This window comes from Hippichthys cyanospilos, chromosome 5 (genome assembly GCF_059441005.1).
Source record: "Hippichthys cyanospilos isolate Australia breed blue-spotted pipefish chromosome 5, RoL_Hcya_1.0, whole genome shotgun sequence".
In the NCBI taxonomy this organism is placed as follows: Eukaryota; Metazoa; Chordata; class Actinopteri; order Syngnathiformes; family Syngnathidae; genus Hippichthys; species Hippichthys cyanospilos.
The window spans coordinates 8,003,028-8,015,595 of NC_142373.1; the positions used below are offsets into that span (position 1 = coordinate 8,003,028).

Genomic DNA, 12,568 nt, shown 5'->3' on the forward strand with positions numbered 1-12,568 from the left:
ACCGCTGAAGCGCTAAAGCCCGTCGGAAAGGCTGAAGAGCCAACCAAGATGGTTGCGGGAGAAGGAATACCTGCGAAAGAGGCCCCTCCGGCAGGTAGTTTGTCAGACCAATAAAAAGGCTCCTCCTTTTATTGTGTACTCGTGACGTCGTCTGCGTCGTTGAAGTTCAGAACGCGTCCGGGTCCGCGATCAGCCATTTCCGCAATCGAATAATCTGACAGTGACCTTTCTTCCTTCTTTAGATGAAACCAAGGGACCTGTCCAAGCACCTGCAGGAGTCAAGAAAGGTAGGAATGACTTTCCATATTGACCATATTGAAAGTCAAAAGTCAAAGTCAAAGTCATTTGTTTTCTACTCGGTCTTTGCGTCTTGAGTCCACTGTCTGACATGTCATTTGTCTGAATTGACTTTTGGTAATGTGATCCTGTGCTGCCTCAGAACCAGCACAGCTAAAAAAAGGTAAAGTTCCCACGGAAGAGACGGGGACCTTTGAGCTTCCAACTCTGAGGAAAACCACCCCGGTCGCGAGGGAAGACGCGGTGCAAGAGTTGGAAAAAATACAACTCAAGAAGATCCCGTCAGTATCACCGAAAGAGGCCGAGAAGGAGCAGAAACCTCGAGAAGCCACCGGGACCGCACGAGTTGACATTATTGAGCTGGTGCATGAGGAACACGCTGCTGAGATGACGGTCATTACCAGGAGGTCTGCAGAGGAGATGACACCAAGAGAAAAGGCCGAGCTGGAGAAAAAGCAGCAAATTGCAGAGCCAAAACAAGAGTTGAAGAAAGACGATGCAAAGCCTAAATGGAGCAGTCAAAAACAACCCCCCAACGATGATAAACAAGAGGAAACCATTTCATGGGACAAAACACCCAAAGCTCAAAAGGAGGAAGAAGCAAGCCCTCCTGCAGCCGCCTTGAAAAAAGTGAAAAAGCTGACTACTGACAAAGAAGAACCGGAAGTCGTCAAACTAAAACCCTTTGAGAAACCAGGTAAAGCAACAGTGGAGCCAGAGAAAGCTAAAGAAGACACAAAAGTCAAGGACGCCGCGGCTTTCCAAAAGGGAACCATCCTCCCCGGCGAGGCCGAGGCCATTGCACCACTGAAGACGCCTCCGAAAATACCAGCGGAGGTAAAGGATCCCTCGTCAGAGATGGTAAAGCCAGTACGTAAGGAAAAACCGGAGGAGAAAGTAGCTAAAGAACCAGCAAAGTTAAAGACAACCCCGACCGTAGAGCCGAAGCCTGAGACGGAGAGGGCAAAGCTCAAGCCTTTCTCTCCACCTTCAGAAGAAGCTAGTGAAACGGCAGAGAAACCCGTGGAGCTTGAAGAGAAGAAAACAGAACTCGTTAGCCGTGAGGAAAAAAGGGAAGTGCCGGATACTACGCCAAAGAAAGCTGAAACTGCTCCAGCAGAGGAGGAAAAGGCGGAGAAGCTGAAGGACCCTGTGCCGGTCCCGGCAAAGAAGATTCCCCCTCAGGCTCCACCTTTACAGAAAGTGGACCGGATCACAGACCAGCCTAAACCGCTGCAGCTAAGGAAAGGAGTCACCCCCAAGGCTAAGGACCAAAAAGAGACGGCTTTGACGACTGTGGAACAGATTAAGAAAATTCGTCTGAAAAAGACACCGTCGCCGAAAGTGGAGAAGGCCCAAGAAACGGAAAAGAGCGCCGTTAAACTCAAAAAGACTCCCAAAGCAGCTTCACCCAAGGACTACCCAGAAGCGACCGCAGTACCCAAGGTACCCAAGACTCTCTCGCCGGAAGATCTAGATGCAGCCCAGGCTCCGAAAGACGTGATTCCCCTAGTCAAGGAAATTTCTCCCGGGGCCGTCGAGATTAAAAAGATGGCCACTCAGCCGGAGGAGGAGGTGTTCGAGGAGGATTTTAGGGTAGGCGATGAGGCAGAGCCGGAGGAGGATGAGGCCTGGGGCTGGGAGCTGGTTCCCGACGAAGACTGGGAAGGTGAAGGGGAAGAGGGCGCTCTGGAGGTGCCGGGGGCGACCAGGAGAGGTGAGAGGTCGGAGGCGGGACCACCTCGGACAGAGACGTCCTTCATGCACGGAATAATCTCAACTCATTGCCATGGTCATGCCTCCATCTTCACCCAGCTCACACGCCGCACCTCTCTTTGGTGACGCTCAACCCCTCCGGTCGCGGTCACATCATAACCGTCCACTCGTGTCCCGTCTTCATCTTCATGTCATCCTGATGTCGTACTTTATTCGACTGAACCAATTGACCGCGATACTCATTCCCACCCATTCCTCCGCGTCCCATTGGCCTGCACTGACAGCATATAAGATTTTGTTGTGCGCAAGGAGCTCACGCCTGATTTTTTTCCGAACAGAGGGACAACCGACGGAGGAAGCGGGACGAGGGAGAGGAAGGGGTCTTAAACGTGAGTTGCCGTTTTGAGTTTTTATGAATGTGGGAGCGCCCGTCCTGAAAGTCCCGCCCCTTCAACTTGTCTTTCAGCCAAGCTGACGCCTTCGCCCGGCGAGGGCAGGGGGCGCGGCCTCAGACCGGTGGGACGGGGCACCCCTCCACCTCCGGAGGAGCCTTTCGGAGGATTCAAGCTCAAAGCCGTGCCGCTGAAGTTCATCAAGAAGCTGGAGGACATCGTGCTGCAGGAGGCCGAGTCCATCGGCTCGTCTGCCGTGTTCGAGTGCCAGGTGTCGCCGTCCACCGCCGTCACGTCGTGGATGAAGGACGGCGGCAACCTGCGCGAGAGCCCCAAGCACAAGTTCACCTCGGACGGCAAAGATCGCAAGATGATGGTCAAAGACGTGCAGCTGTCCGACACCGGGGAGTACACCTGCGTCGCCAAGAACGCCGGCAAGGAAATCACCTGTACCGCAAAACTCATTGTCGAAGGTGCGCCGTCGCTCCGATGTTCGTCCGAGCAGGCCTCTTAACTTTGGCCCGACGCGGGAGTGCCGGGATTTCACCCGCCGTTTCCTTTCTCGTTTTCAGAGCTCCCTGTGAAATGGACCAAGGAGCTGGAGCCCGAGATGTCGGCCGTGAAGGGCCAGCCGCTCTACCTGTCCTGCGAGCTGAATAAGGAGAGGGATGTGATCTGGAAGAAGAACGGCGAGGTCTTGAAGAGACTGGAAAATAAGTTCCAGATCAACGTCATCGGCCTGGCGCACGCCGTGACCATCCAGAACACCATCGAGGACGATGCCGGTTGCTACTCGTGCGAGGTGGCCAATCAGAATGAGTTGAAGACGGCCACCAACGTGAAGGTGACCGGTGAGTATTTCCGCTTGATCCTAGAGGCTCGCAAACTGTCCGGACTACCCTCGATTCTGAAAGTCTGGTCTGGGTGAAACAGAGGTCATCAAGGATTGGCTAGTAAAGCCTCTGAGGGACCAGCACGTGAAACCCAAGGCAAGCGCCACATTTAAGGGCGAGCTGTTTAGAGACACGCCCAACTGGAAGTGGCTGAAAGGAGACAAGGAGCTGACGCCCTCCGACAAAGTGGAGATCAAGAAGGACGGAAAGGACCTGACGCTGACCATCAAGAACTGTCAGCCCGAAGACGTGTCAGACTACTCGGTAGAGGTGGAGGGACGTGTCTACGCTGCCAAACTGACGCTAGGAGGTTTGGATTCCGTTTGTTTGATCCGCCGCGTTTTGCTCTTATCTTGCTCTTATGCTCTCATGTCTTATTTCAGAGCGGGAGGCGGAGATCCTGAAGCCCCTCGCCAGCGTCGAGGTGTTTGAGAAGGAAGACGCTGCCTTTGAAACGGAAATATCCGAGGATGACGTTCCGGGGCAATGGAAGCTAAAAGGGGAGCCGCTGACCAGATCCCCGGTACGACGGGCTGGAAGAGTTTTTCCTTCTCTCTCTGTGTAGGTCCTCAGATAACGTAACATTTTCTCCTCTCCTGTAGACCTGCGACATCCAAATGGAGCGTGGCATACGCCATCTCAAGCTTAAAAAGTGTCAACTGGACCAGTCGGGCGAGGTGTCCTACCAGGCGCTGAATGCGGTCACGAGCGCAATGCTCACCGTGAAAGGTAAGCGCGTACTCGCCGAATCTCGGAGGCCGACCGCCGCAGGCGTGGCTCCTCCTTTTCCGGGAGTCGACGTTTTCGGTTCGGTTTTTCTACAAAGGGGGGGCCTCGAGTCAGGACTCAAATTGAGCCAGGTCCATCCGGGCTTTAGGACTTAGTTCCCAAGCTCGGCAGTTGTACGTACGTTACTTTCTGGAAGTGGGTGACGCCGCTACCCCGCGCGCACAAGCGGCGCCCTCTTGTTATCTTTGGTTCGTTTGTCGTTCCGCCTGACATCGGGCCCGTACGATGATAACTGTGGCGTATGTGGCGTGTGTGGCGTATGCGGCGGTGGAATGCCGGCACTATGCCCGTTGTCGTCCCTGTCACGTGTTTGACGTGTCTGCCTGTCGCATCCCATAGAAATCCCCATGGATTTTGTCGTACCGCTGAAGGACGTTAGCGTGCCGGAAAAGAAACAGGCCAAATTCGAATGCGAAATCACCAGGGATGTGCCCAAAGTGATGTGGTATAGGGGCAGCGACGTCATCACGCCAGACGCCAAATACGACATCATCGACGACGGCAAGAAGCACATGCTCGTCATCAACTGCTGCGAGTTTGACGACGAGGACGAATATAGGATCGAGGTTTTGGGCAGGGAGTCCAAGGCCAGACTCACCGTGGAGGGTAAGTCGGCCAGAGGGTGGCTTCTCCGTCACGCCGGCGTCAGGATCTGTGTCCTAACCGCTTTGGCGCTGCGCTCGGCTCGCAGGCGTCAGGCTCAAACTGATTTCGCCGCTCAAGGACCAAACGGTCAAAGAGGGCAGCACGGTTCGCTTCGAACTGGAGCTCTCTCACGAAGGGATCCCCGTCACCTGGTACAGAAACGAGGTCAAAATCCATCCGAGCCGGATGGTGCTCAAGCACGCGGATGGAAAGCGGCACGTGCTGGAGCTCAAGGACGTGACCCTGGATGATACTTGCCAGGTCAAGGCTGAGGCCAAAGGAGTTTCCTCCATGGCTAACTTGACCGTTATAGGTAACTCTTGCGTCCCGTGTCCGCGCGGGGCACACGCGGTCTTCTGTGCCCGCACGGCGTCTTGTCAGCCTCCTGGCTTTTGTGTCACGATTGTCCAAACGTACCCTTCCAGAGGGAGACGCCTACTTCACCGTCAAGCTGCAGGACTACACGGCAGTAGAGAAGGACAAGGTGGTCCTCGAATGTGAGCTCAACAAAGACGTGAAGGTGGTTTGGTACCGTAACGAGGAAGAGGTCAAGGCTTCTAAAGTAGTCGCCGTCAAGGCAGAAGGCAAGCGTAGAATGCTGCTCATCAGGAAAGTGGCGGACGTAGACAAAGGGCGGTACGTGTGCGACTGCGGGACGGACAAGACGACGGCGAACCTTCACATCGAAGGTAAAGTCCGCCACCGGTCGCGGATTCTCGTCAGCGCGCCTATAAAGCGTACCTGCTGCCGCGAAGTTCTTGCGCTGTCCCGTGGGGCTGGGCCCACCACTCGCACGTTCAGTCCCCGCCTCTTGCCGCGTCGTCTTCCTTTTCATCTCCATCTTAATGCTTCCTTCCGCGCCAGTACCTTTCGTGCCGCTGTCTTGCGAGTTTGTCGCTAAGTTGCGGACCGTCTTCAATGGTAGCGCGCCACATCAAAGTGCTGCGGCCGGTGTACGGAGTGGAGGTGTTTGAGGACGAAACGGCTCGATTCGAGGTGGAGCTGAGCGAGGACGACGTGCACAGCCAGTGGAAACTCAACGGTCAAGTCTTGAGTCCGTCTCCCGTATGTGAACCCCCGACATCTTCTTCTGCGCGGCTGCGTGCGTGGGTGTGTGGGTGCGTCCGAGCGTGCGTCCGAGCGTGCGTCCGAGCGTGCGTCCGAGCGTGCCTGCGTGCGTGCGTGTGCAAGCGGCGCTCCCCTCACCCCCATCTTGGCGTTGAAAAGCTTGTGGACGTCGGCAGGACGTGGAGATGGTGGAAGATGGAACCAAACACACTTTGGTGCTATACAACTGCAAGGTGCCTCAGACCGGCGAGGTCTCCTTTAGCGCCGCCGACGCCAAGTGCTCGGCCAATCTGAAAGTGAAGGGTGAGCGTCGGCGTTTCCTGCCCCGACGCTGCGATCGTCCCGCCATTAATCTTCCCCGTGTCCCCCGACAGAGATCCCCGTTTCGTTCATCACGCCCCTGGCTGACGTGCGCGTCTTTGAAAAGGACGATGCGAAGTTTGAGCTGGAGGTGTCCAGGGAGCCTAAAAGCTTCCGCTGGTTCAAAGGCTCGCAGACGCTGCAGAGCGACGACAAATACCAGCTGCTGCAAGACGGAAACAAACACGCTCTCGTGGTCAAATCTGCCAGATACGAAGACGAAGCCAAGTACCTGTTTGAGGCCGAAGACAAGAGAACGTCAGGGAAGCTGATTATTGAAGGTACCCGACCTCCGAAAAGGTGAACGGACGTGCTGCGGCCGGTCATAGTTGGCCTTTCCAGCTAAGTACTTCTATCACGCAACGTCGGCGGGTTCTTGCTGCGGTCACGCGCGCACGTGCGCCACTCGGGCGCAAGTATAAGGAAGGATCCAAGGAAGCAAATTCGTCCAAGCGCAAAGCCGGCTTTGCAAACTCTCGAGTCTTTCTCGGCGCGCCGGAAACAGGGGGGGAATTTCCCCCAAAGCGTCGCGGCCATTTAAAAGGACTGGAGCTCCAACTCTTTTGCCTCCGCGGGCTCACTCCTTCCGATCCCTTCTCTCGAAATGCGCTACTTCCGCGTTGGTTTCCGCAGACCGCTTCTGACCTGCACCCTAGCCGGAGTATCGACACTGTCTCTGTCTGTCAGGTATCCGCCTGGAGTTTCTCAAACCCATCAAGGACGTGACCGTGAAGGAGCGCGAGACGGCCGAGTTCAGCGTGGAGCTTTCCCACGAAAAAATCCCGGTGGTTTGGTATAAAAACGGCGTACGCCTGCACCCCAGCAAGGTGGTGCACATGTCAGAGGACGGCAGAGTCCACACGCTAGCCTTCAAGGAGGTCTCCATCGACGACACGTCCATGATCAAGGTGGAAGCCATGGACAAGACGGCCGAGGCCATGCTCACCGTGCTGGGTTAGTATGTCAGAAGCGCGGTCTTTGTGCTTCCGCGTGCCCTCGTCCTAACGGCGAACGGCGTTTGCGCATGGGTTCCGCTAACCTGCCGTCATCTCGCAGAGGGCGACCTCTACTTCACGCTCAAGCTCCAAAATTACACCGCCATCGAAAAGGACGAGGCCGTGCTGTCCTGCGAGCTGAGCAAAGCCGCCGGCGAGGTTCGCTGGTTCAAAGACGGCGACGAAATCTTTGCCTCCAAGAACGTTCTGCTGCAGTCCGACGGCAGGAAGCGCATCCTCTTCATTCGCAAGGTGGCCAAGAGCGACATGGGCGCTTTCGCCTGTGACTGTGGAACCGACAGAACCACGGCCCAGCTCAAAGTGGAAGGTAACCGGCGCGCCCTGAGACTTCTTGTCCCGTCTTTGGCGCGGTTGCGATTGCGGCGAGGTCTCAAAGCGCGTCAGAACTCTGTAAAGGCCGTAAGGACGGCGAGGTGGGAGCTCGAAGGTTCGGCGGTTCTTCCGACGTCCCCGGATCGTCACCGGCGCCGCGGCGAGAGGGACTCCTTCTTGTCCCTTTGTACTAACGCTAACGTCTTTCCGCGCGCCGCAGAGCGGGACATCAAGGTGGTGCGTCCGCTCTACAGCGTGGAAGTCACGGAGACCGAGACGGCCAAGTTTGAGACGGAGATCTCCGAGGAGGACCTCCACGCCACCTGGAAGCTGAAGGGCGAGACCCTGCACCCGTCTGCCGTGAGCTCCCCGGCACCCTCCGCCCACGTCCGAACTCGGGAGCGCCCTCTTGTGACGCAGGGTCGCTTCTCCTTGTCCCTCAGGATGTGGAGATAAAAGCGGAAGGCGTCAGGCACACCTTGATCCTCTTCAACTGTCGCAAGGACATGGCTGGAGGCGTGGACTTTGCCGTTGCCAATGCAAAATCATCCGCTCAGCTCCGCGTCAAAGGTGAATTCAAGTGTGGGTGGGTGCGTGTGTGCGGACGGGCGTGGTCCTTGACGTGGGTCGCGCAGTTTTGCGCTTGAGGTTGGATAGCTCCGGCCTCCCGCGCACATTTTTTTGGTTTGTTTGTTTCTTTCTTTTTCTTCATTCGTGGATATACGCGTGTCATGAGCGTTTTGCGCAAATGAAATAATACCCGCCTAGGAGCCGACGAGACATTCGAGCGTCACAAACATGTGGGGCTTGGGAAGTTGTGACGCTCGCACATTCGTCCTGTCCCGGAAGGTTGTCAGAAGGTGACTGACGGCAGCAGACTGGCGCCACACCCGCCCCAAGCGGGACTCGCGTGACATGACCCGCGTGGCATGCTAACGAGAGGAGGTGCCGAGCCGAGCGGCAGGGGGCTTGCCGGCAGCCGGCCCGCCCCGGGGACTCGGCTCTGAGGGCTTTTGTTTCGGGACGGACCCGGCGGGGCGGCTCTAACCGGGCACGTCTTCTTCTGTCCCCGAAGCTCGAGCGGTGGGCCTGACGCGACCGCTGAGCGACGTGACGGTGACGGCCGGCGACTCGGCCACCTTTGACTGCGAGCTGTCCTACGAGGACGTCCCCGTGGAGTGGTTCCTGGAGAGCTCCAAGCTGGAACCCGGCGAGCGGGTGAGTCCGCCTCTTTGCTTTTGCGCGCGCTTAGAAGTGGCCTCCGCTTTTGCCGAGCCGCCAACTTTTCAAGCGCACGTTATTCATGTCACAAGCATGCGATGGAAATGCAACCCGCGTCATTAGGAGACGTATAAAACAACGGGGCGATCCGCATATGATTAAAACCTTACGACACAAAATCGCCGCAGTAGAAGTGAGAGGGCTGTCAAAATTGCTCCGCAAGCGGCATACGAGACCCGGGTTCTCGCATTGGCCCGCAGGTGGTACTGAAGTCGGAGGGGAAAGTCTACAGCATGACCCTGAGGCACGTTCAGCTGAACGAAGCGGGACAAGTTCGACTCGCCACCAAAGACTGCCAGACCGAAGCCAGGCTCATCGTCAAAGGTGACGAGTCGAGAGCCGCCGGGCGGACCGCCGGTCGGTCCCGGCTTTATGCTGAAAGTCGCGCGCTGTCGCTTTTGCCCGTATAGAGCCGCCGGTGGAGTTCACCAAGCCCCTCGAGGACCAGACGGTGGAGGAGGAGGCCACCGCCACCCTGGAGTGCGAAGTGTCCCGGGACAACGCCGAAGTGCAGTGGTTCCGAGACGGACAGGAGATCCGCAAGACCAAAAAGTACGAGACGCTGACAGAGGGACGCAAAAGGACGTTGCTTATCCACGGGTGTGCCCTGGATGACTCCAAGACCTACTCCTGCGCTGCCAAAGAATTCAAGACCTCCTGCTTCCTCAATGTTGAACGTGAGCACCCGCATCCACTCCTGACAAATGCAAGCGACGAGAAACACTTTAGGACAATCCTTCCAATAAGTCGCTCCAAACCTAAAAGCTAGAGGGAGTTAGAGGTCAGTGGTGTAGGAGTTCCAGCAGATTTCACACGAGGATTTGGGTAACCCTCTTCGGGGTTTACCAGGAGGCTTTCGCAAACCTCTCAGTCAAAGGCCGAGCCGGTCTAACTTGCGGATCTCCGCCCGCAGCCCTCCGCGTGGAGTTTTCCAAGCCGCTCCATGACTTGGAAGTGCAAGAGAAGGAGTCTGCGAGCTTTGAGTGCGAAGTGTCCCGAGAGAATGTCAAGGTGAGCTCGTTCGCCGTCGTCGCGGCCCGCCTTCGCCCGATCGTCGCCGTCGCCGTTCGCGTCCAACCGGCGCTTTCCGTTTCCCCCCTTCCTCCTCACAGGTCCGCTGGTTCAAGGACGGGGCCGAAATCCGGAAAGGGAAGAAGTACGAAATTATCGCTCAGGGACGCCGACACGTGCTCGTCGTCCACAAGTCTGCGATGGACGACGAAGCCGAGTACGAGTGCGACGCCAGGACCGCCAAGACCTCCGGCATGCTTACTGTTATCGGTAAGAAGACTGACGCTAGTTTCTTCAGTTGTCAGACTTTTTTCCACCGAGCGCCCCCTCCGAACTTCGCAGTCGCGAGCGACTTTTAGGCGCGGCGAGTCTTGACGAAAACGGTAGACGTAGCGATGAGACGCGACATGGGACTCAAGCCGGTGGTGGTCTTTAACAGAGGAGGAGGCCAGGTTCACCAAGAACCTGTCCAACGTGGAGGGAACTGAGACGGACAGCGTCAAGCTCATCTGCGAAGTCTCCAAAGCTGATGCCGACGTCACCTGGTACAAAGGCGAGGAGGAGTTGCCGGAGGGTGGCCGCTATGAGCACATCGTGGACGGCAGGAGGCGGATCCTTCTCATTCAGGACCTGAAGATGGCGGACGCCGGCGAGTACAACTGCAGGCTTAGTCCCAGGGTCAGAACTTCAGGAAACCTCAGGATCAACGGTACTCTCGCTTCTTCTTCCCGTCTCGTGGCAGTTTTTCGAAGAATGCTTTGGCACCCCAAGCGCCGTTACTTCACCCTACCCTAAGATTTTCCGCTTTAAACTTGTCGTCCCCGTTGCTCTAGAACTGGCGGCCGAGTTTCTCTCCAGGCCGCGTAGCCTGGAGGTGATAGAGGGCGAAAAGGCCGAGTTCACCTGCACCGTATCCAAGGAGACCTTTGAGGTCAAATGGCAGAAGGACAACAAGGAGCTGGAGGCCGGAGACAAATACCAGATGATCAGCGATGGCAAGAGAAGGACTCTGGTCATCGGGGACTGCGCGCTGAGCGACGAGTGCAAGTACGTGGTCACGATCGGGACCACGAGAGCGAGTGCCCAGCTCACCGTGCTGGGTAAGCAACTACAAGCACTTTTGGGTTGTTGTTTTTTTTTTTTTTTGGGGGGGGGGGGACTTTCAGCTGAGTAACCATGTGCAGTTCCAAACGATGCCGCTCAGAGAAAGGCTTTCGGACCGCGACTCGATGCGCGGGAAAAACTTTGACGTGGCTCATTTAACCTGACCTCGCGGCCCGCAGAGAAACTGAAGATCGTCACGCCGCTCAAGGACACGGAGGTGGACGAAGGACAAGAAGCGGTTCTGATATGCGAGGTGAACAACGAGGGAGCCAAGGCCAAGTGGCTGAGGAACGAGGAGACCATTTTCGAAAGCGGCAAGTACGCCATGGCCCAGCGAGACAACATCTTCTCTCTGAGGATCCGAGATGCGCAGCGCGGCGACCGAGCCAACTACAGCGTCCACCTGAGCAATCACAGGGGAGAGCAGGCCAAGAGCTCCTGCGGGCTGCTAGTCAAGGGTGAGTCCTTCTGGCGCGCCTCCCGCCTTAACTTCCCTTGGCGCGCTGGCCCGCTGGCCCGCCAGAAATTCTTGTCCGAAACCGCTCCAACGTCGGAAGGTTGTGATATGTCTCTCGGTGGCTTCCCGGTCCTGCCGTACGTACAGGCAGTAGCGCACGTGGCGGCTATTGGCGCCTCGGCCGACGGGTCGATCCCTTTTTTAGCAAGGTTGCGCGTTGTACTTCTCTTACAGCAGGCGAGAGAAGAAGACAGTCGGCAGCTATTGGCGTATTAGCCGCCGTACCGGTCGGCTCTGTCTGTCAGCGTAGCGCTCGGCTGGAAACGATCGGTCGCGTGAATGCGGAAAAAGTTCTTATAATACGCAGTTGTCTTTGGACCTTTGTCTTCTCTCGTTACAAGTTAGCGTAGGGAGTATCAGCAGCGTCCCATTGTTTGTGTCTTCAGAGGAAGGTTTGAGGATCGTGGTCCCTCTGGAGGATGTGGACACGCAGGAGAAGAAGACGGTCAGCTTCTCTTGCAAGGTCAACCGCCACAACGTAACCATCAAGTGGTTGAAGGGCGGCGAGGAGGTGGTCTTCAGCAAACGCCTGGTCTACCGGGTGGACAAAGACAAGCACACGCTGACCGTCAAGGACTGCACGCCGGCGGACCAGGGCGAGTACACGGCGGTGGCCGGCGAAGATAAGTCGACGGCCGAGCTGATCATCAGCGAGGCGCCGGCCGACTTCGCCGCGCACTTGAAGGACCTGACCGTCACGGAGTTCGAGGACGCCGAGTTCTCCTGCAAGCTGACCAAAGAGAAGGTCGAGGTCAAGTGGTACAGGGACGGGCGAGAGATCCGAGAAGGACCCAGGTAATCGGGACATCTTACCGCCGGTCTGCAGCACGCCGCGCGCATTCACTTGTGGTTTTCATCCCAACCGTTCCAACTTGAATCCGCCTCGAAATTGATTCGTCCAAACTTCAATTAAGCGTGACTACAATTGAAGGCTTTGCTTCATTTCCATTCAGAACTTCTAAGCTTTGATGAACGGACGGAATCCGCGGAGAATTCAGGTCGCCGATTCATAAAAAAAACAAAACAAAAGTCAAACAAATTCAGCCGGATCAAAGTCCGTACTTCCTTTCAGCCACTCGAGCCGTTTCGAGGGCTCGGCTCGTACTGACGATTTGGGGAAATAAAAGTATGAACCTCAAGGTAGAAAAGCCAAACTGCACGAATGAC

The 12,568-nt window shown here is 56.6% G+C and overlaps 3 protein-coding genes across 3 annotated transcripts; all 3 read left to right on the forward strand.

Annotated features, from left to right (window-relative positions):
- Positions 1 to 48: 48 nt before the first annotated feature.
- Positions 49 to 6,464, forward strand: LOC148423289 (titin-like). Its single transcript, XM_088414998.1, has 15 exons — positions 49 to 94; positions 243 to 287; positions 440 to 2,014; positions 2,352 to 2,402; positions 2,480 to 2,878; positions 2,978 to 3,256; positions 3,339 to 3,608; positions 3,682 to 3,821; positions 3,901 to 4,027; positions 4,427 to 4,693; positions 4,779 to 5,045; positions 5,158 to 5,421; positions 5,658 to 5,797; positions 5,977 to 6,103; positions 6,175 to 6,464. Exons 1-15 carry the CDS (start codon positions 49 to 51, stop codon positions 6,462 to 6,464), a joined length of 4,287 nt encoding a protein of 1,428 aa, XP_088271124.1.
- Positions 6,465 to 6,764: 300 nt separating this feature from the next.
- On the forward strand, positions 6,765 to 7,359 carry LOC148423290 (immunoglobulin superfamily member 22-like; the record flags this gene model as incomplete). Its single annotated transcript, XM_088414999.1, has 3 exons — positions 6,765 to 6,783; positions 6,848 to 7,114; positions 7,217 to 7,359. Coding segments are annotated over exons 1-3 (429 nt in total), but the record flags the coding sequence as incomplete, so codon positions are not given.
- Positions 7,360 to 7,942: 583 nt separating this feature from the next.
- Positions 7,943 to 12,200, forward strand: LOC148423291 (titin-like). The gene is made up of 10 exons (XM_088415001.1): positions 7,943 to 8,058; positions 8,564 to 8,706; positions 8,970 to 9,093; positions 9,180 to 9,446; positions 9,683 to 9,780; positions 9,882 to 10,050; positions 10,220 to 10,489; positions 10,614 to 10,880; positions 11,064 to 11,342; positions 11,788 to 12,200. Exons 1-10 carry the CDS (start codon positions 7,995 to 7,997, stop codon positions 12,198 to 12,200), a joined length of 2,094 nt encoding a protein of 697 aa, XP_088271127.1. The 5' UTR covers positions 7,943 to 7,994.
- The last annotated feature ends 368 nt before the right edge of the window (positions 12,201 to 12,568 follow it).